The sequence below is a fragment of the Tachyglossus aculeatus genome, chromosome 4 (genome assembly GCF_015852505.1).
Source record: "Tachyglossus aculeatus isolate mTacAcu1 chromosome 4, mTacAcu1.pri, whole genome shotgun sequence".
NCBI lineage: Eukaryota > Metazoa > Chordata > Mammalia > Monotremata > Tachyglossidae > Tachyglossus > Tachyglossus aculeatus.
In genome coordinates this window covers 126,583,205-126,606,535 of record NC_052069.1, presented here as the reverse complement: position 1 = coordinate 126,606,535, position 23,331 = coordinate 126,583,205, and the positions used below count along the sequence as shown (strand labels likewise).

Here is a 23,331-nt window from a genome sequence, read left to right as displayed (position 1 = left end):
CTGTTACTAAATCCTGTCGGTTCAACCTTCACAACATTGCTAAAATCTCTGCCCTTTCCTCTCCATCCAAACCGCTACTAGGGTAATCCAAACACTTATCCTATCCCGCCTTGATAAGAGTATCAGCCTCTTCACTGACCTCCCTGCCTCTTCTCTCTCGCCACTCTCGTCCATACTTCACTCTGCTGCCCAGATCATTTTTCTACAAAAACATTCAAGCCATGTTTCCCCACTCTTCAAAAGCCTCCAGTGGTTGCCCATCCATCTCTGCATCAAACAGAAACATCTTACCATCAGCTTTAAATCATTCAGTCACCTTGCTCCCTCCTACCTCACCTCACTGCTCTCTGCTACCACCCAGCCCGCAGACTGTGTTCTTCTTATGCCAACATACTTATTGTGCCTCGATCTTGTCTAACTCACGGCCAAACTCTCACGCAAGTCCTGCCTCTGACCTGGAACACACTCCCTCCTCAAATCACACACACAATTACTCTCCTCACCTTTAATCAATCAATCAATCGTATTTATTGAGCGCTTACTGTATGCAGAGCACTGTACTAAGCGCTTGGGAAGTACAAGTTGGAAACATATAGAGACAGTCCCTACCCAACAGTGGGCTCACAGTCTAAAAGGGGGAGACAGAGAACAAAACCAAACATACTAACAAAATAAAATAAATAGAATAGATATGTACAAGTAAAATAGAGTAATAAAGAAGAGGCCTTCTCTGACTAAACCTTCCTTTCCTCTTCTCCCACTCCCTTCTGTGTTGCCCTTGCACTTGGATTTGCACCCTTGATTCACCCCTCACTTAGCCCCACAGTCCTTACATACAGATCCCTTATTTATTTATATTGATGTCTGTCTCCTCTTAAAGACTGCAAGCTAATTGTGGGCAGGGAACATGTCTACCAACTCAGTTATACTGTACTTTCCCAAATGCTTAGTACAGTGCTCGGCATACACTAAGTGCTTAATAAATAAGAGTGATTGATTGGCATCAGTAAAAGGGTAAAACCTATATAGGAGGGAGAAAACCATTCATGATTCATTTGTAATATTTAGAAAGAAAAGAAAACTTACTCCAGTCCGTGATAATGGCACCCGGCTGCTTTCTCAAAAGGTAAGACGCGTAGTTTCCGGGGTGTGAGCTCAGGGGTCAGAACAAAAGGGTTGTCACTGAAATGAAAAAGAAGTTTAACATTTCCCCAATATCTATCTACACCTGAGAGAAGCAGCAGTGTGGCCTGGTGGATAAAGCACAGGCCTGCATTCTAATCCTGATTCTGTCGCTTATCCACTGTGTGTCCACGGGCAAGTCACTTCACTTCTCTGGGCCCCAATTCCCTCAGCTGTAAAATGGGGAATAAGACTATGAGCCCCAAGTGGAACAAAGACTATGTCCAACCCAAGTATCTTGTAGCTACACAAGCGCTTAACACAGTACCCGGAACACAGAAAGTGCTTAAGTACCATTAAAAGACCACGATAGGCCACAGTCCACACACCTATGTCCTTTGTATTAAAGATGATGCCGCTGACCACGATAGTGGTAGGAGGGGGCCCGGCAACGCCAGTGGGGAACCAACTGTCTGGATCAGGCATTCAGTCAATCAAGAGTATTTATTGAGCACTTGCTGTGTGTAGAGCACTGGAATAAGCAATTGGGACAGAATAATAGTCACGGAGCTTGCCCTTCTTTGGGTTGCTAGACCCTACTTCAAAGCAGTTTTTGCTTTTGTCATCATCATCTTGAGGCACCAGCTCCAAAAGACCTATTCGATCAACCAACCACTTTTATTGACCTGTGTGCGGAGCACTGGACTAAGCGCCTGGGAGAGGACAATAGAAAGCAGAATTGGTAGACACACTGCCTACCCATAAGGAGCTTACAGTCTAGAGAGACAGTCTATAGTCAACCAACAATCAGTGGTATTTACTGAGAGCTTATTGTGTGCAGAATACTATTCTAAGCACTTGAGAGAGGACAATGGATCTCCCTCTAGCTGGGGGGGCGGGCCTCCCCTTTCCCACCCACCTGAAGACCTTGCCAATAATCCCCTGTCCTGACCCCTCACAGTCCCCTAAATCCCCTGAATCCCCCTCCCCTCCCTGTCATCCTTTCCCGCATTTCCTCTCATGGCCCTCCCCCTGTGCAGGCTCCCCCCACCTCACTCCCATCCAACTCATCCCCGGCCGATCCATGCCCTTTCCCAGCACCCCCTCTTCAACAGTAGAAGCAGCTTGGCCTAGTGGCTAGAGCATGGGCCTGGGATTCAGAAGGACCTGAGTTCTAATCTCACTGTACAACGTATGACCTCAGGAGAGTCACTTTGCGTCTCTGTACCTCAGTTACCTCACCTGTAAAATAGGGTTTAAGATTGTGAGCCCCATGTGGGACATGGACTGTGTCCAACCTGAGTAAGTTGTATCTACCCCAGTTCTTAGTAAAGTGCCTGGGCCATAGTAAGCTCTTAAATTCTGTTTTGTTCTTTTTTAAAAATAAATAAATAAATAATACTTCCCAGCAGTATCCCAAGAGGGAATCTCCTGCTGCCTCTCAAAATTCACCCCCTCCACCTGTGCCTCTGATCCCATCCCTTCACAACCATATTATGATTCTCTCCACATCACCTTCTTCCCTCCCTGCCTGCAAAAAGCGTGGCATAGTGGCTACAGCCTGGGTCTGAGAGTCGGAAGGGCTTGGGTTCTAATCCCAGCTCTGCCAATTGTCCGCTGGGGGATCTTGGGCAAGTAACTTGACTTCCCTGGGCCTCATCAGTTCCCTCATCTGTAAAATAGGGCTGAAGACTCTGAGTCCCACATAGGACAGGGACTATGTCCAACCTGATTAGCCTGTATCAGCACTAGCACTTAGTAGAGTGCCTGGCACATAGTAAGCACTTACCAAATACCATTAAAAACAAAGAAACTCCCTACTTGCTGAAACCTTACCTCCTATGAACCTGCAAAGGTTGAAGATCTCCAATTGGTAACCCATCTGGTGTGAAGTATTTCAACAGTTCTTTAGCATCCAGTGAGGTTGTGGATTCCCTGTGACACTCTTTCCGCCCCAGCAGGTGCTCGGATGGCCGCGATAACATAGCAGCCCTGGGAAAACAGTGTCTGTTAGGAGGGAGGAAACCACACAAAACATCCAAAATATTCAGCGTAGGTCAGTCGGTCAATCAATCCTATTTACTGAGCATTTACTGTGTGCAAGAGCACTGAATTAAGTGCTTGGGAGAGTACAACACAATGTAAGACACATTCCCTGTCCCCAGCGAGCTTACAAGTCTAGACGGAGAGAAAAACTCAGTCACTGAGGTGTTCTTTGTTTTTTTTTAAATGGTATTTGTTAAGCGTTTACTATGTGCCAGGCACTGTATTAAGCGCTCGGGTAGATACAAGAGACCAGTTATTCAGGTTGAACATAGTTCCTGTCCCACATGGGGCTCACAGTCTTAACCCCCATTTTCTAGAAGAGGGAACTGAGGCAGGGAGAAGGGAAGTGACTTGCCCTAGGTCTCAAAGTAGACAAGTGGCAGAGCTAAGATGAGAACCCAGGTCCTTCTGACTCCCAGGCTCGGGTTCTATCCACTAGGCCATGCTGCTTCTCTTGGGTGTGGGTGTCGGGTTCTGGGTTGTGGAAAATTTGCAGAAGGCTCGGGAGAAACCTGATAAGGATTAAAGAGCTTAATGTCTGTCTCCCCCTGTAGTCTGCACTCCTTGTAGACAGGTCTACCTATTCTATGGTATGCTCCCCGGCACTTAGTACAGAGCAAGATGGGCACTTAAGAGGGGGCAAGGTGATTGCTTTTAATACCACACCCCCCCCAAGCACTTAGTACAGTGCTCAGCACAAAATAAGCACTCAATAAATATGACTGATTGATATAGATTTAGCCAGAGAACGTGGTTCCAGTGGTGGTGGCCATGATCTCCAAACTGTATTCTAGTCTGTTGCTCACCCCCCAACACATACACTGACTACAATTTCCCAGATACCCCCATGGTCCCCAGCATCCACCTGGCCACAGAGACTACGCTCCACCAGGTCCAAGGTCCTGGCCAGCCCACCTCAGTTTACGCTGACTCATTTCCCCATCTCTCCCCTCCCCCGACTCCTCCATACTATTTCTGTAAATCTAACACATAGTAAGCACTTAACGAATACGCCTCCACCAAAAAACATCCCACTTTTACCAAAAACCCAATCTGTCCAAAACTGAACTTCTCACCCTCTCTCTCAGAGTCTTTCCCATCACTGTGGACAAAGCCATCATCCTTCCCATCTCATAAGCCTGCAGTTTCAGCATTACCCTTGACTGATCTCTCTCCACAAACTCTTCATTGTTTCTATCACTAAATCTTGTCCATTCTACAGCCACAAATCGCCACTGAGTGACTGACAATCAACAGTCCCTCTAGACTGTAAGCTCAGTGTGGGCTGGGAACATGTCTACCAACTCTGTTGTACTGTCCTCTCCCAAGCGCTTAATCCAATGCTCTGTACACAGTAAGCACTCGGTAAATACCACTGATTGACTGACTATAGACCATCCCTCTAGGCTGTACGCTTACTGTGGGCAGGAAATGTACTCTCTCTAGCACTTAGTCCAGTGCTCTGCACACAGTAAGCATTCAATACATACCAATGACTGTTTGATTGACACCCCTGTCTCCAGCTGAAATGGAGAAGGGCAGGAAGAGGCCATTCCTCCTCCGCTTTCAGTTTTTACGACTTTGTGAGAGAACCAAGTGCTGCAGTGAGAAACACACCAAAAGAGCTACGGGCACTTGGGCAGCAGGAGGCCCGCCCAGAACAGACCCCACAGAAACACTGATCACCCAAGGGCACGCAGGGTACCAGACCAGCAACTGCACACCCCGTATTGAAGCCCGAGGCTCTTCAAATGGAGAGGAAAGGCCAATGGGCTTTTTTGTCAAGGTATTTGTTAAGCGCTTACAGTGTGCCGAGTGTTGTACTAACTGCTGGGGCGTGTACAAGCTATCAGGTTGGACACAGTCCCTGTCTCACATGGGGCTCACAGTATGAGGAGCAGCATGGTGTAGGGCGTAGAGCATGGGCATGGGAGTCAGAAGGACCTGGGTTCTAATCCCGGCTCTGCCACTTGTCTGTGTAACCTTGGGCAAGTCACTTCACTTCTCTGGGCCTCTGTTGCCTCATTTGTAAAATGGAGATTGAGACTATGAGCCTTGCATGGGATGTGAACTGTGTCCACCTCAATCTGCTTATATCCACCCCGCCGCTTAGTACAGTGGCTGGCAGATAGTAAGTGCTTAACAAATACCACCACCATCATCATCATCGTTATTATTATTATTGGTTAAGGGAGAACAGGTATTTTTTATGGTATCTGTTTAAACTCTATGTGCCAGGCACCGTAATAAGCACTGGGGTGGGTACAAGCTAATTGGGTTGGACACAATCCCTGTCCCTCAAGGGGCCTTAATCCCACATTTTACAGATGAGGTCACTGACGCCCAAAAAAGTGACTTGCCCAAGATCACACAGCAGATAAGGGGTGGAGCTGGGATTAGAACCCAGGCCCTTCTGACTTCCAGGCCCAGGCTCTATCCTCTAGACTACACTGCTTCTCTATGTGCTTGATTTTCTGTCCCTGACTTTCTTAGAAATTACCTCTTTTTTTGTTTAGCTTTTTCCAAGATTTCCAGATTCTGAAGAACACTTCTTTCTGGCCACTCCAGAGGATTGGATTCCATTGAACTGGCTTCTAAAGAAACTGGAAAAAAAAACAAACATGCAGTGTGTGGGCAGGGTTGTAGTATGAGAGTAGCAAGGTGAGGTAGGAAAGGGTAAGGTGATTGAGTGATTTAAAGCCAATGGTGAGGGCTTTCTGTTTGATATGGGGGTGGATGGGCAACCACTGGAGGTTCTTGAGGAGTGGGGAAACATGGTTTTATCATTTCTGTACAAAAATGATCTGAGCAGCAGAGTGAAGTATGGACACTTATGTACATACTCATAATTTATTTCTATTAATGTCTGTCTCCCCCTCTAGACTGTAAGGTCCTTCTAGGCACGGAACGTGTCTACCAACTCTGTTGTACTGTACTCTCTCCAGTGCTTAGTATAGTGCTCTGCACCCAATAAGCACTCAATAAATGCCATTGATTGATTGGCTGACTACTGACTATACCTTGAGACTGTAAGCTAGAAAAGCAGCATGGCTCAGTGGAAAGAGCACGGGCTTTGGAGTCAGAGGTCATGGGTTCAGATCCTGGCTCCGCCAATTGTCAGCTGTGTGCCTTTGGGCAAGTCACTTAACTTCTCTGTACCTCAGTTACCTCATCTGTAAAATGGGGATTAAGACTGTGATCCCCCTGTGGGACACCTGATTACCCTGTAACCTCCCCAGCGCTTAGAAAAGTGCTTAATAAATGCCATTAAAAAAAAGCTCAGTGTGGGCTGGGAACGAATCTACCAACTCTATTGTACTGTACTCTCCCAAGAGCTTAGTTCAGTGCTCTGCACACAGTAAGCACTCAATAGATACGACTGATTATTAATGCTTGTCTCCCCCTCTAGACTATAAGCTGGTTGTGAGCAGGGAACATGTCTACCAACTCTGTTGTACTGTCCTCTACCAAGAGCTTAGTAGAGTGCTCTGCATAGAGTAAGTACTCGATAAATACGGTTGATTGGTAAGGGGTACAGATACAAGTGCACAGGTGATGTAGAAGGGAGGACAGGTAGGGGAAATGAAGGCTGACCTGTCCTACAGGGAAAGAGGGAGGGTGGACATTAAATGAAATAAGTCACCTACCACTTGGAGCTGAGTGAAGATTCATTTTGTCTGCTGCCGTGGGAAGCCCAGCTCCAGGAAGACAAGTGTCACAAAACTCCGAAACCTTTTCCCTAATGAGGGTCAGCAGGGTCTTCAGTTCGTCAACAGAGGCTATCGCAAGCTGCTTCACTGGGTCCCTCTTTTCTAAAAGATTGTTGGAGGAAATGTCAAAACAATCCTGAGAAATCATGAGAAACCAAATGAGGAGTAAGAGAAGAAAAGGACAAGGCAAGGGGTTTGAAGAAAAAACACTTGAAGCATGCCCGCTGGGAGTTGGGAGACACTACCTTTGGGGCAGCTAGGAGAACCCCGAAGAATTCAGTGTCCAGCTGAGCTCCAAAGAGAACTCCCAATTTCTAGTAGTCCCCCCTACCCATGGAAATCTGAATGTGTTCAAAGCAGCATGGTCTACTGGATAGATCATGGGCCCAGGTGTCAGAAGTAGCTGGGTTCTAATATCAGCTCTGCCACTTTCCAGCTGGGTGACCTTGCGCAAGTCACCTCACTTCTCTGGGTCTATTATCTCATCTGCAAAATTTGGAATAAGACTGTGAACCCCAGGTGGGACAAGGACTGTGTCCAACCTGATTAGCCTGGATCTACCCCACGACTTAATACAGTGCCCGGCACATAGTAAGCACTTAACAAATACCATTAAAAAAAGAAAATGCCCAGATTTCTGCAGAATGAGCCGTGGGAGAAGGGAAGGCGCATATGCTCTAACCCACTAGGGATTGTGTCTACCAACTCTCCTCTCCTCTCCCAAATGCTTAGTTCAATGCTCTGCACCCAGGAGGTGCTCAGTAAGTACCACTGATGGACTGAATGGAGACCACATGCCTCAGGAGTCACTGGGCTCCCTCCTCCACTTTCTATTCACGAGATCATGGAAGCAGGAAGGGAGGAACCCCAAGCTTCACTCTTGCTCTCAGACCCAGGGGTGTGCTAACCTGCACACTGTCAAGGAAAGACAGATTCTGCCAAGTATGGCAGAAAGATGAGAGGCAGCAGGGCTAGGGGGAAACAGCACAGACCCAGGGAGCCAGAGAACCTGGGTTCTAATTCTGACTCAACTGCTTGCTATGTGACCTTAGGGAAGTCACTTCACTTCTGTGCCTCTGTTCTCCCTCCATGTGGAACAAGGACTTGTGTCCAAACTAACTTGCATCTACCCCAAAGTGTTGAATAGTGTTTGACACACAGTGAGTGCTCAACGAACACCATAAATAAAAAAAAATTGGGAGGGAGAACAAAGCCCATTCTATATACATCAGTACTTCGATGTCTTTCCCAAAAAAGGAGCACAGCTCAGTTGAAAAGGAGGTACTATGGACAACTCCCTTCTCCTGGAAACATGATCTAACCTTGGTTTCACTGACACTATCTTCTCCTGGTTCTCCTCCTGTGTCTCTAGCTGCTCCTTCTACTGTCTTTGGCTGGTTCAATCCATCAGTGGTAATTCTTCCTCTGCTTCCCATCCTCTAATTGTAGGGGTCCCTCCAGGCTCAGTTCAGGTCTCCTATTCTCCATCTACACAAACACCCTTGGAGAACTCATTCACTCCTACAGTTTCAACTGCCACTTCTATGTGGATGACTCCAAAATCTGCATCTCCAGCCCTGGTCTCTAGCCTCCTCTGTAGTCTCACATTTTCTCCTGCCTTAAAGACATCTCTACTTGGATGTCCCGCCAACACCACACATCTAACGCACCCAAAAGAGAACTTCTCACCCAAACCCAGTCCTCCCACCGTCATCCCCATCACAGGGGACGTCCCCAACACCACTACTCTCCCTGTCTCACAAGCTCATAACCCTGGCCTTATTCTCAACTCACCTTTCATTCAACTCACCTATTCAATCTTCCACCAAATCCTGTCAATTATACCTTCTCAACATCTCTAGAACCTGCCCCCATCCTGTCCATCCAAACTACTACCACACTGATCCAAGCACTTTACACGTAACCTGCCTTGATTACTGCATCAGCCACCTCATGGGCCTCCCTGCCTCCTGTTTTTCAACTCTCCAGTCCATACTCCACTCTGCTGCCCAGATTATTTTTCTACAAAACCACTTAGGCCACATCTCCCTGTTCCTCAAAAACTCCATGAGTTGCCCATTTTCCTCTGTGTCCAACAGAAATTCCTTACCACTGGCTTTAAAGCACTCACTAACCTTCCCTCCTCCAACCTCACCTCGCTATTCTCCTACTACAACCCGGCATGCACATTTAACTCCTGTAACACTAACTTTCTAGGTGGACCTCGAGCTTGTCTTTCTCATCACTGACCATATGCCTCTGTCCTCCCTCTGATCTGGAACTCCCTCCCCCTTCATATCATATCCTTCAACACCAACTCTCTCCTCGACCCCCTCCAATCTGGCTTCTGTCCCCTACATTCCAGGGAAACTGCCCTCTCAAAGGTCACCAATGACCTCCTGCTTGCCAAATCCAACAGCTCATACTCTATCCTAATCCTCCTCGACCTCTCAGCTGCCTTCGACACTGTGGACCACCCCCTTCTCCACAACATGCTACCCAACCTTGGCTTCACAGACTCTGTCCTCTCCTGGTTCTCCTCTTATCTCTCCAGCCGTTCATCATTCTCAGTCTCTTTTGCAGGCTCCTCCTCCCCATCCCATCCTCTTACTGTAGAGGTTCCTCAAGGGTCAGTTCTTGGTCCCCTTCTGTTCTCGATCTACACTCACTCCCTTGGTGAACTCATTCGCTCCCACGGCTTCAACTATCATCTCTACGCTGATGACACCCAAATCTACATCTCTGCCCCTGCTCTCTCTCCCTCCCTCCAGGCTCACATCTCCTCCTGCCTTTAGGACATCTCCATCTGGATGTCTGCCTGCCATCTAAAACTCAACATGTCCAAGACTGAACTCCTTGTCTTCCCTCCCAAACCCTGCCCTCTCCCTGACTTTCCCATCACTGTTGACGGCACTACCATCCTTCCCGTCTCACAAGCCCATAACCTGGGTGTCATCCTCGACTCTGCTCTCTTGTTCACCCCTCACATCCAATCCGTCACCAAAACCTGCCGGTCTCACCTCTGCAACATTGCCAAGATCCGCCCTTTCCTCTCCATCCAAACTGCTACCCTGCTCGTTCAAGCTCTCATCTTATCCTGTCTGGATTACTGCATCAGCCTCCTCTCCAATCTCCCATCCTCCTGTCTCTCCCCACTTCAATCCACACTTCACGCTGCTGCCCAGATTGTCTTTGTGCAGAAACGCTCTGGGCATGTTACTCCCCTCCTCAAAAATCTCCAGTGGCTACCAATCAACCTACGCATAAGGCAAAAACTCCTCACCCTGGGCTTCAAGGCTCTCCATCACCTCGCCCCCTCCTACCTCACCTCCCTTCTCTCCTTCTACAGTACAGCCCACACCCTCTGCTCCTCTGCCGCTAATCTCCTCACCATGCCTCGTTCTCGCCTGCCCTGCCATTGACTCCGGCCCATGTCATCCCTCTGGCCTGGAATGTCTTCCCTCCGCACATCTGCCAAGCTAGCTCTCTTCCTCCCTTCAAAGCCCTACTGAGAGCTCACCTCCTCCAGGAGGCCTTCCCAGACTGAGCCCACTCCTTCCTCTCCCCCATCCTCCTCCCCATCCCCCCCGACCTTACCTCCTTCCCCTCCCCACAGCACCTGTATATATGTATGATTGTACGTATTTATTACTCTATTTTATTTGTACATATTTATTCTATTAACTTTATTTTGTTAATATGTTCTGTTTTGTTGTCTGTCTCCCCCTTCTAGACTGTGAGCCCACTGCTGGGTAGGGACCGTCTCTATATGTTGCCAACTTGTACTTCCCAAGCACTTAGTACAGTGCTCTGCACACAGTAAGCGCTCAATAAATACGAGGATTGAATGAATGCATGAATATCAGTCAGAACACCTCTCTCCTCATCTTCAAAGCTCTATGAAAATCACATCTCCTCCAAGGGGCCTTCCTCAACTAAATCCTCACATCCCCGGCTAAGCCCTCCCTTCTGAGTCACATATGCACTTGGGTCTCTTCACCTTAACCACTCTGATATTCACCCCTCCTTCAGCCTCACAGTACTTATGTACATATTCATTCATTCACTGATTCAATTGTATTTATCGAGCGCTTACTGTGTGCAGAGCACTGTACTCTGTAATTTATTCTATTTCCCCCTCTCGTCAGCTGTGTGAACTTGGGCCAGTCACTACATTTCTCTGTGCCTCAGTTACCTCATCTGGAAAATAAGAATGAAGACTGTGAGCCTAATCTGGGTCACGAGCTGTGTCCAACCTGATTACCTTGTATCTAACCCCTAAGCTTAGTACAGTGCCTGGCACATTGTAAGTGTCTAACAAATACCATTAAAAAAAGTCAGGTCTCGATAAATATCACTGACTGATTGACTGATAGAGCTAGCTACATCTCGTGAGGGAAAAAAGAAGGGAAAAAACAGGAGGAAGACTGAAAAATTCTGGAAGGGAATGAAGCGAGCAGCAATGAAAAGGCCACCAGGGAGGCAGGGAGAGCCGAAGCCGATAGATACCGGGAAGACAGGAGAGACAGAACAGGAGGGGATACGTTAAGGTTAAAAGGCAGAGAGTCACTGGCAAGGTGAGACAAGCGCTCAATAAATACCACTGATTGATCGAGTTAGTTACATCATGGGAGGGAAAGAAGAGGGGAGGGAAAGAAGAAGGGAGAAAACAGGAAGAAGACTGAAAAATTCTGGAAGGGAGTGAAGCCGGCAGCAATGAGAAAGCCACTGTAGAGACAGAGAAAGCCAAAGTGGACCGATACCAGGAAGACAAGCGAGAAAGAGCAGGAGGGGATACATTGGGCTCAAAAATCAGGGAGGTACATGGACCAAAACAGAGGAAGAAATGGCCAAAAAACAGTCAAGAAGAGACAAGAAGGGACAGATACCTGGGTGGTTGGAGGTTCACAATGAGAGAAGAAATCCAAGAACTCAGGGAATAAGCAGAAAACCCATTAGCTTCTCAGATAAAGAGAACTGTGCTGGACAGAGAGGCTGCCACCAAGAAAGTAGGAAGAGAAATGAAAACCACTATGACAAGGACAGAGAATTTGACATTCCTGGGAATCGAAAGAACTGGGTTCTAATGCCGGCTCTGCCACCTGGCTGCAGTGTGACCATGGATCAGTCACTGGGCCTCAGTCACCTCATCTGTAAAATGGGGGTTAAGACTATGAGCCCCATGTGGGACAGGGACGGTGTCTGCCTGCTCAGTTTGCATCTACCCCAGCGCTTAACACATAGTAAATGCTTAACAAATACCATTAAAAAGAAAAAAGGGAACAAGGTGAGATAATGGAAAAGGAAGCTGTAGGCCCCGCAAACACACTCAAAAAGAGTCCCAAGGAGGGAAGGACAGGCAGTTCAGAAAAAGAGCAAACCACTGTCAGTAACTAATAACTGAATACTCCCAAGACTTACACCTACTGAGTAACAAACACTGTTACTTTTCCCTTTTCAAGAAACAAACCCAGTTGGTTTAGGGTGCTGTGAATTCAGTCAAATTCAGAGGAAAGATTACTTGCTTTCCAACTTATCACGATTTTGCAAAATCTGATATTTTACATACTCCGTTACTTACTCAGATACTCTTGCAAAGCCAAAGCTTGAACTTTTGCTATTTTCTTCTCTCTCCGAATAATACACTCTCCTGAGAAACATGGAAGTGACCTCACAAAATCAGTAATGTAGCCTAAATGGGTTAGGAAAAAAAGTGTCAAAAGTTACTCAAGTTGAGTCACACCACGAAACACAAAACAACTTAGATGTATCCCTTCCTTAAATTCCCACACCTGTCCAACAGTTCCAAGTAATGTGTATTTGCATAAATCGCTTGTATTTTGAATACCTAAGTCCCAACAAAAAAAGGCAACCAATATGGCCCCTATATATCAATCGATGGCATTTATTGAGTGCTTACTAAATGCAGAGCACTGTACTAAGCGCTTGGGAGAGTCAAATACAACATATGCCATGAGGCCTTGGCAAATTGAGGCCACTAGTGAAAAGCTTGATTAATCAATTAATGGCATTTACTGAGCACTTACTGTGTGCAGAGCATTGGACTAAGCACTTGGGAGAGTACGATACAACAGCATTGGTAGATACGGTCCTTGATGGAAGTCCAGTGTAATCTAAGAGCTAAAGCATTGTTCCTGTGATCATTTCAGATTGCATTTTGGGTGCTATTGACATTCTATACACGTTATGCCAATACTGCAAAGATTTCTACAACCACAGACTTTTATTCATTCATTCAATCGTACTTATTGAGTGCTTACTGTGTGCAGAGCATCATAGTAAGCACTTGGAGAGAGTCCAATATAACAATAAACAGACACATTCCCTGCCCACGTGAAGAACCACTGGAAGAAGAGCCCAGTCTCCTGGCTTCAGGCTTAAACTAGGCCAGAGTTTGTTTATCCGCTCATAGGATTTTAGCGCCTTCCTCCTTCAGCAAACTACACTGCTTGAGCTACGCTTTACCGTCCAAAAATGCCAGTGGCTATCCTAAATCTCTCAAGATGAAGCTTGGGCCTGTTTTCTTCTGTCCGCAGTTGAAAATTCTGAGCGGTGAATTGCCACTCTTGGTAGACTAATCCTTCATATGGTTCCAGACTATTATATCTATCATTGGCCTCTTCTTTTTTTAGGTGAAATCAATCAATCAATCAATCAATCATATTTATTGAGCGCTTACTATGTGCAGAGCACTGTACTAAGCGCTTGGGAAGTACAAATTGGCAACATAGAGAGACAGTCCCTACCCAACATTGGGCTCACAGTCTAAAAGGGGGAGACAGAGAACAAAACCAAACATACTAACAAAATAAAATAAATAGAATAGATATGTACAAGTAAAATAAATAAATAGAGTAATAAATATGTACAAACATATATACATATATACAGGTGCTGTGGGGAAGGGAAGGAGGTAAAATGGGGGGGATGGAGAGGGGGACGAGGGGGAGAGGAAGGAAGGGGCTCAGTCTGGGAAGGCCTCCTGGAGGAGGTGAGCTCTCAGCAAGGCCTTGAAGGGAGGAAGAGAGCTAGCTTGGCGGAGGGGCAGAGAGAGGGCATTCCAGGCCCAGGGGATGACGTGGGCCGGGGGTCGATGGCGGGACAGGCGAGAACGAGGTACGGTGAGGAGATTAGCGGCGGAGGAGCGGAGGGTGCGGGCTGGGCTGTAGAAGGAGAGAAGGGAGGTGAGGTAGGAGGGGGCGAGGTGATGGAGAGCCTTGAAGCCCAGGGTGAGGAGTTTCTGCCTGATGCGCAGATTGATTGGTAGCCACTGGAGATTTTTGAGAAGGGGAGTAATATGCCCAGAGCGTTTCTGGACAAAGATAATCCGGGCAGCAGCATGAAGTATGGATTGAAGTGGAGAGACACGAGGATGGGAGATCAGAGAGAAGGCTGATGCAGTAGTCCAGACGGGATAGGATGAGAGCTTGAACGAGCAGGGTAGCGGTATGGATGGAGAGGAAAGGGCGGATCTTGGCAATGTTGTGGAGCTGAGACCGGCAGGTTTTGGTGACGGCTTGGATGTGAGGGGTGAATGAGAGAGCGGAGTCGAGGATGACACCCAGGTTGCAGGCTTGTGAGACGGGAAGGATGGTAGTGCCGTCAACAGAGATGGGAAAGTCAGGGAGAGGACAAGGTTTGGGAGGGAAGACAAGGAGTTCAGTCTTCGACATGTTGAGCTTTAGGTGGCGGGCAGACATCCAGATGGAGATGTACTGAAGGCAGGAGGAGATGCGAGCCTGGAGGGAGGGGGAGAAAGCAGGGGCAGAGATGTAGATCTGGGTGTCATCAGCGTAGAGATGATAGTGGAAGCCGTGGGAGCGAATGAGGTCACCAAGGGAGTGCGTGTAGTTTGAGAACAGAAGGGGACCAAGCACTGAACCTTGGGGAACCCCCACAGTAAGGGGATGGGAGGGGGAGGAGGAGCCTGCAAAAGAGATTGAGAAAGAGCGATCGGAGAGATAAGAGGAGAACCAGGAGACGACGGAGTCTGTGAAGCCAAGGTCAGATAGCATGTTGAGGAGAAGGGGGTGGTCAACAGTGTCAAAGGCAGCTGAGAGGTCGAGGAGGATTAGGACAGAGTATGAGCCACTGGATTTGGCAAGCAGGAGGTCATTGGTGACCTTTGAGAGGGCAGTTTCCGTGGAATGTAGGGGACGGAAGCCAGACTGGAGGGGGTCGAGGAGAGAGTTGTTGTTGAGGAATTCTAGGCAGCGCGTGTAGACAACTCGTTCAAGGAGTTTGGAAAGGAATGGTAGGAGGGATATGGGGCGATAACTAGAAGGTGAGGTGGGGTCAAGAGAGGGTTTTTTTAGCATGGGAGAGACATGGGCATGTTTGAAGGCAGAGGGGAAGGAACCAGTGGAGAGTGAGCGGTTGAAGATGGAAGTTAAGGAGGGGAGAAGGGATGCAGCGAGAGATTTCATGAGATGAGAGGGAATGGGGTCAGAAGCACAGGTGGCCGGAGTAGCACTTGAGAGGAGGGAGGAGAGCTCCTCTGAGGATACTGCTGGGAAGGATGGGAGAGTAGCAGGGAGTGTTGAGAGCCGGGGGGTTGGAGAAGGGGGGGAAGTGACTTTGGGGAGGTCGGACCTGATGGATTTAATTTTGTTAATGAAGTAGGAGGCCAGATCGCTGGGGGTGAGGGAAGGAGGAGGGGGAGGAACCGGGGGCCTGAGAAGGGAGTTGAATGTACGGAAGAGCTGGCGGGGGTGATGGGCATGGGTGTCAATAAGGGAGGAGAAATAGTTTTGTCTGGCAGAAGAGAGGGCTGAGTTAAGGCAGGAAATCCTTCAGAGCCCTTTAAATTGCTTTCAGACACTTTAGTCAACTTTTTGGCTCTTCCAAACCCCATCAAATCACTGTCATTCACACTTCCTAATGGGCTGAGCCACAACTGGACATGGTTGTCTAGCAATTTTTTTTGAAAATGGTATTTGTTAAGCACTTATCCTGTGCCAGGCACTCTATTAAGCTCTGGGGTAGAAATAAGCTTATTGGGTTGGACACAGTCCACGTCCCACATGGGGCTCACAGGTTTCACCCCATTTTCCAGATGAGAGAACTGAGGCCCAGGGAAAGTGAAGTGACCTGCCCAAAGTCACAAAGCAGATGAGTGGTAGAGCCGCAATTAGAGCCCAGGTCCTTTGACTCCGAAGTCAGTGTTCTAGCCATTAGACCATAATAATAATAATGGCATTTATTAAGCACTTACTATGTGCAAAGCACTGTTCTAAGTGCTGGGGAGATTACAAGGTGATCAGGTTGTCCCACAGGGGGCTCACAGTCTTAATCCCCATTTTCCAGATGTGGTAACTGAGGCACAGAGAAATTAAGTGACTTGCCCAGAGTCACACAGTTGACAATTGGCGGAGTCGGGATTTGAACCCATGACCTCTGACTCCAAAGCCCGGGCTCTTTCCACTGAGCCACGCTGCTTCAAGGTTCAACATAGACCAGGTAACTTCTATCTTCCTGTAATAACTACAATAATAATTGTGATATTTGTTAACACTTACTTTGTGCCAAACACTGTACTAAGCACTGGGGTAGACACAGGATTTGCAGGGTGGACACAGTCCCTGTCCTGCATGGGGCTCAGAATCTAAATAGGAGGGGAATGGGTATTTAACCCTCATTTTATCAATGGCATTTCCTGAATGCTTACTATGTCATTCATATTTACTGAGGGCTTACTGTGTGCAGAGCACTGTACTAAGCGCCTGGGAGAGAACAATATAACAGACACATTCCCTGCTTACAACAAGCTTACAGTCTAGAGGACTACGTGCAGAGCACTGTACTAACAGAGTACAACAGAATTAATAGAAATGCTCTCTGTCGGTCAGTCAATTGTATTTACTGAGCGCTTACCATGTGCAAAGCACTGTACTAAGTGCTTGGGAGAGCACAGTATAGCAATAAGCAGACACAATCCCTGCCCATAACACGCTTACAGATTTTTCAGGTCTAAGGTAAGGTAAGAGACAGCAAGTTTGGGATTCAAGTTTATCAAGTTATCTAAGATTCTGGTTCCCTCACCCTACTCTTCTACGGCTTAAAGCTCGGGCTTACCTGATTCTACCCCTTCCGCCTTTGCTTTCATCCTCCCATGTATGACACTGAGCATGGCCGACCCGTTGATTTGGTTGGCTGAATGGATCAAGGTCCCTCTACAGCCACCACTGCCGTTGCTTCGTAACAATAAATAATAACTAGAACACTCTCCTTTCACTTCAACATCTGGAACTACATGGGAATAAGAGGAATTATGTTAAAAAACCATCTTCAAGTCAAATAAATAGAAATCAATATACAATGTGATATCACACACTTATGCCAAAATTTCTAAAAACCACTCTGGGCAAACATAGCTGTAATTTGAGGGACCATGAGAGGACTTTTGAAATGAGTCAAATGACATTTTTGCTGGCGGTAAAAATGGGCCAAAAATCTCTATGATAACAAAATTCCCAAAATTACATTTGTTTTTTTTAGTCACAAATTATTAATAGTGGTAATTATAATAATTATAGTATTTGTTCAGTGCTTACTATGTGCCAAGGACTGTACTAAGCACTGAGCTGGGTATAAGAAATATCAATTTATTAAAAGCTGAAACATAATTTGCCCAAACAAAATGCTCCACCTTTCAATGAACAAGTGCTCTCTTGACCTTCGTCTCAGATAAAAGGAGTAATAGCAGTAACAGCAGTAATAAAAGTATTGAGAAGCAGCATGGCCTAGTATAAAGAGCATCATCTGCAAAATGGGGATTCAATCCCTGTCCTCCCTCCAACTTTGACAGTGAGCTTCAAGTGGGACCTGATTGCCTTGTATCTACCCCAATGCTTAGTACAGTGCTTGGCAAGTGCCTAATACCACATTACAATTATTTATTGAATATCCACTGGGTGCAGCAATGCACTGTACTAAGTGCTTGGAAAGAACAAAGAAGAGCTGTGTCTCTTGTCCACAAGTTTATACTCTAACTAGAGAAACATACATATAAACATTTACAAATCTCCTAGCTGACAATACCATGATCCTCCCCTTACCTGAGGCACAAAATCATGCCACTATCCTTGATTCTTCCCTCTCATTCAATCCCCACATTCACTGTGTTGCCAAATCCTGTCAGCTCTTCCACCACGAGATTTAGGTGCCTATTGCCTAGAGCCCAGGCCTGTGAGTCAGAAGGACCTGGGTTCTAATTCCAGCTCCACCACTTGCTTTCTGTGTGACCTTGGGCAAGTGACTTCACTTCTCTGTGCTTCGGTAACCTCATCTGTAAAATTGGGATTAAAACTGTGAGCCCCATGTAGGACAGGGACTGTGTCCAACTTGATTACCTTGTATCTGCCTAACATAGAGTAAACACTTTATACCATTTAAAAAAAGAGATTTTTAGATTCCACCTTACCTCTGCATCCAAAACAATCACTACCTAATCCAAGCGCTTGCCATATCACGCACAGACTACTGCATCAGCTCCTTCACTAATCTGCCTTCCTTCATCCTCTCATCAGTCAATGGTATTTACTGACTAATTACTGTGTGCTAAACACTGGACTAAGTGCTTGGGAGAGTCCAATATAACAGAGTTGATAGACACGTTCCCTGTCCAAAACAAGCTTACAGTCTACAGTCTCATCTCTCCAGTTCATAGTTCACACTGATCATTTTCTAAAACTTTATACGGCATATGCCTCCCCAATCCTCAAAATCCTCGAATGGTTATCCATTCCTCTTGGCATCAAGTAGAAATTCCTCACTGTTGGCTTTAAGGCCCAGTGAGCTCTCTACCCTCCTTTATCCACTCTCTTCACTACAAACCAGCTCGGACTCTTTGTTCCTCTAAGGCTAACCTATTCACAGTGGCTCTGTTCCTGACTTTCCCTCTTGTGCTTGGAACTCTTTCCTCTTTCAAAAATTGCCAACTACAGCTTCCCGTATCGTCAAAGTCCTTCACAACTTCTCCGGGGGCTGCCACCTTCAATGCCACCTAAGCCCTCAAGAACTCACACCCCTGCAGAGCACTCTTACACGTATGTATGTGTGGCATAATCTTATTTTTGTATTTGTTAAGCATTTACTATATGCCGGGCATTCTTCTAAGTGTTGGAGCAAACACTAGCTGATCAGGTTGGACACGGTCCCTGTCCCATATGGGGCTCACAGTATTAATCCCCATTTTACAGATGAGGAAACTGAAGTCCAGAGAAGTTAAATAACTTGCCCAAAGTCACACAGCAGAGAAATGGGGGAGCCTGTACACGTACATTCATATATATTTCCCATTTTCCTTTTTCCCCCATCAGTAATTCACCTTGGCATTTATCTCTATCTCTGTCCCTGTCCCCCTTGCCACCCCAGATTGCAAAGTCCTTCAGGGCAGAGAACCTGTCTACTAATTCTAGTGTGCTTTCCCAAGCACTTAGTACAGTGCTCTGCACACAACTTATTGACTGATTGATTGATCACATACTACTGTTCCGATCTGGTAGACAACTAGAGGGCAGGAGCTGTGGTTTCTCTTTTCCTGGTATGTTCTCAGTAATTACAATAAAAACTGTGGCATTTGTTATGCGCTTACTATGTGCCACACACTGTGCTAAGCACTGAGGTAGATACAAGAAGATCAGGTCTCATATTATAATAGTAATTATAATAATTTTATAGTACTTGTTAAGTGCTTACTATGTTCCAAGCACTACTCTAAGTGCTGGGGTAGATGCAAAGTAATCAGGTTGGACACAGTTCCTATCCCATATTGGGCTCATGGTCTTAATCCCCATTTGACAGACAATAATAATAATAATAATAATAATAATAATAATAATAATAATAATAATAATGGCATTTTTATTAAGCACTTACTATGTGCAAAGCACTGTTCTAAGCGCTGGGGAGGTTACAAGGTGATCAGGTGGTCCCACGGGGGGCTCAAAGTCTTAATCCCCATTTTCCAGATGAGGTAACTGAGGCACAGAGAAGTGAAGTGACTTGCCCAAAGTCACACCGCTGACAGTTGACAGAGCTGGGATTTGAACCAATGACCTCTGACTCCAAAGCCCGTGCCCTTTCCACTGAGCCACGCTGCTTCTCAACTTGAGCAAGGTCACACAGCAAACATTACTGGAGCTGGAATTCAAACCCAGGCCCTTCTGACTCCCAGGCCCGGGGTCTATCCACTAAGCCATACTCAATCAATCAATCATATTTATTGAGCGCTTACTGTGTGCAGAGCACTGTACTAAGCGCTTGGGAAGTACAAGTTGGCAACATACAGAGACGGTCCCTACCCAACAGTGGGCTCACAGTCTAGAAGGGGGAGACAGAGAACAAAACAAACATATTAACAAAATAAAATAAATAGAATAGATATGTACAAGTAAAATAAATAAATAAATAGAGTAATAATACTCCTTTTCTAAGCCACACTGCTTCTCCCATGGGGTTCACAGCTTTAAGTAGGAGGGATAATAAAAAAAAGGTACTTCATCCCCATTTTGCGGATGAGGGAACTGAGGCCCATAGAAGTGAAGTGATTTGCTCAAGGTCACACAGTGGCGGAGCTGAAAGTAGAACCCAGGGCCTCTGACTCCCAGGCTTGGGTTCTTTCCACTAGGTCACCCTGTTTCTCCCTAAAACAGTGTTTTAAATTGAGCAATTCCCCACATCAGTGCTCTGGGGAACAGTATGTGCCAAGTCCAAACAGTCACTGAGTTCTGATAATGAGGGTGATTTTGTGCTTGGATGGTTTGTTTTTCCTCCCTAAGTATAATACCTTTTACCTATCCTTGCTGCACTTAACTGTTGTTTCAGAACCCTTTTTTTCCAACCTCTGTACATCTCTCTAAAAAGATTTAGGTGTAGTCTTGCATTAAACTTGCTTTAAAGCAGTCTCTAGTATTCGTTAAAAGGCTAGAAAGCCAGTAAAAGCTGAAAGATTTTATTTTTCTGTTCACTGTAGTTACTCAAATATTTGTATTTGAAAGCTTCACTTAAATTAATACTGACCTCCAAGAAGCCATTCAAGCAATGTTTATCTCAACAAAGACATACTGTTTACATCTCATTTAAACTGCTTCACCACCAGTGGCATTTTAATCACTGAGGTTTGCAAGCACCAAAATATTTTCTTCACAAGGGTTTATTTTAAGGACTCCCCTACTTATAACCACTTTGCAAATATTTAATGTGTCATTCTAGACTTGACAGGTGGTAACTGGAGGTTTATTAACTCGTGTCAATGCTGCAAACAGGACTACGTTTCTAATATTCATAGCTCTCACGTAGCTCACGTTGCTTTTTCCACCAAATTCATAAAAATCCCGCTCCAGAAAACCCATCTCTATTTTCATACAATGATCATAATAATAATAATAATAATAGTGATAGTGATGACAATGGCATTTATTAAGTGCCATGTGCCAATCACTGTACTAAGCACTGGGGTAGATACAAGATAAGCAGGTCCCCCATGGGGCTCAGTCTCAGTAGGAGGGAGAATCCCCATCTTGAAGATGAGGGAACTGAGGTACAGAGAAGATAAGTGACTTGCCCAAAATCACACAGCAAAGAATTGGCAGAGCTGGAATTAGAACCCAAGTCTTTTCAGTCATTCAATCGTTATTTACTGAGTGCTTACTGTGTGCACAGCACTGTACTAAGAGCTTGGAAAGTACAAAACGGCAACAGAGACAATCCCTACCCAACCATGTGCCAGTAATCCCACGGGTCATCAGTTGTGACTTCTACCACCCCCCAATCCCAGATGGCTCAGGGGTGCTGTCCCCCCTCAACCAATGGGAACATTAACCCTATTGACAACAAGATTGGAGCAAACCACTGCAAAGGTGGCTAGCATGGCTTTAGTTCTTCTTGGAAGGCCATAACTCCCGAGCTCTTGCTCTTTCCATTAGGCCATGCTGCTTCTCAGATGTCAGCTGAGTGCTAATGTATCCAAACCAATGAATTCATTCATTGCTGTTTATTGAGCATTTACAGTGTGCAGATCACTGAACTAGCCTTTTGAGAGAGTATGCCATATAGAACAAGAGAACTGAGCTTCACCTGTGAAGACTGATAACCTAAGCAGAGAAAGAGACACTCACAAACTGTACAGATTCACAAATCCCCATACATGCAATGGGAATAACATGAGGAAAAACAGATAAAACTGGTAACAAAATGTGGTAAGAAAAAAAAATGAAAACTGTATGGAATAAACAAACTGACACACACAGTAAGTAAGAGCTCTGGATGGCTGATGAGGGGGTCTGCTCTGTGAGGGGGGAAAGTGGAGGCAGGCCTCCTGGAGGAGGAGGTAGGTTTTCAGGAGCTCTGAAGGTGGGAGTAAACGTGCCTGACAAATCCATTGTATGGTACTCTCCCAAGAGCTCAGGACACTGCTCTACACACAGTAAGTGCTCAATAAATACCAAAGATGATGATGATGATGATGACAATGAGTGGTGAGGTCTATGGGATTCAGAGGGGGAAGAAGTTCCACGGGTGGGAACCAGAGGTCAGAGGTGGGTGAGGCAAGAACAAGGCCTTCCCCGACTAGGTCCTCGTTTCTTCTTCTCCCCTCCCTTCCTTGGTCCCCCTTGTACTTGGATTTGCACCTTTTACTCCCACCCTCGGCCCCACAGCAACTATGTATATATCCGTAATTTATTTATTTAATGTCTGTCTCCTCTTCTACGCTGTAAGCTTCTTATGGGCAGAGAATGGTGTCTATCAACTGTTGCACTGTCTACTCCCAAGCGTCTATTACGGTGCTCTGCACAGTGCTCAATCAATCCATCAGTGTTAGTTATTGAGCACTTACTGTGTGCAGAGCACTGTACTAAGAGCTTGGGAGAGGACAACATAACAGAGTTGCTCGACACCACTCCCTGCCCCAAAGGGCTTACTGATTAGGACACTAGGTTGGAGGGAGCAAAAAATGTGAGGTGAGTGATAGGAATGAAGGCTCAAGATAGATCTGCTGACAGGGAGGTTCAAATCCAACAGTCAGGAGTTTCTGTTTGATAAGGAGGGAGACAGGCCGTCATCGGAGGGTCCGCAGAGAGCTGTGACGTGCTCCTCGGCAGCGAGACTTAGTGGATGGAGCCCCGGGCCTGGGAGTCAGAAGGATCTGGCTCCCAACCCCGGCTCCCCGACTTGTCTGCTGTGTGACCTACGGCGAGTGACTTCACTTCTCTGGGCCTCAGTTCCCTCATCTGTAAAATGGGGACTAAGACTGTGAGCCCCTTGTGGGACAGGGACTGTGTCCAACCTGATTATCCTGTATCTACTCCGTCACTTAGAACATTGCTTATCACACAGTAAGCGCTTAACAAATACCATAATTGTTATTACTTTTAAGATCTCTGTGGAAGATTATCTCCCCCAGCATTTATGTACACACATATCCGTCATT

The 23,331-nt window shown here is 46.2% G+C and overlaps 1 protein-coding gene across 2 annotated transcripts in view; it reads right to left on the bottom strand.

Moving 5' to 3' along the window:
* LOC119926994 (MDM2 binding protein) overlaps positions 1 to 23,331 on the bottom strand; it is a 64,011-nt gene that overhangs the window by 11,155 nt on the left and 29,525 nt on the right. Inside the window, exons 12-17 of one of the 2 annotated variants that reach the window (XM_038745492.1) lie at positions 16,974 to 17,147; positions 12,460 to 12,570; positions 6,816 to 6,980; positions 5,669 to 5,771; positions 2,959 to 3,114; positions 1,087 to 1,182 (exon numbers count right to left, since the gene is read on the bottom strand). In XM_038745492.1, the coding sequence (XP_038601420.1) occupies positions 1,087 to 1,182; positions 2,959 to 3,114; positions 5,669 to 5,771; positions 6,816 to 6,980; positions 12,460 to 12,570; positions 16,974 to 17,147 (805 nt within the window). The remainder of the gene's footprint in view (positions 1 to 1,086; positions 1,183 to 2,958; positions 3,115 to 5,668; positions 5,772 to 6,815; positions 6,981 to 12,459; positions 12,571 to 16,973; positions 17,148 to 23,331) is intronic. The other variant, XM_038745493.1, reaches the window with a different exon arrangement.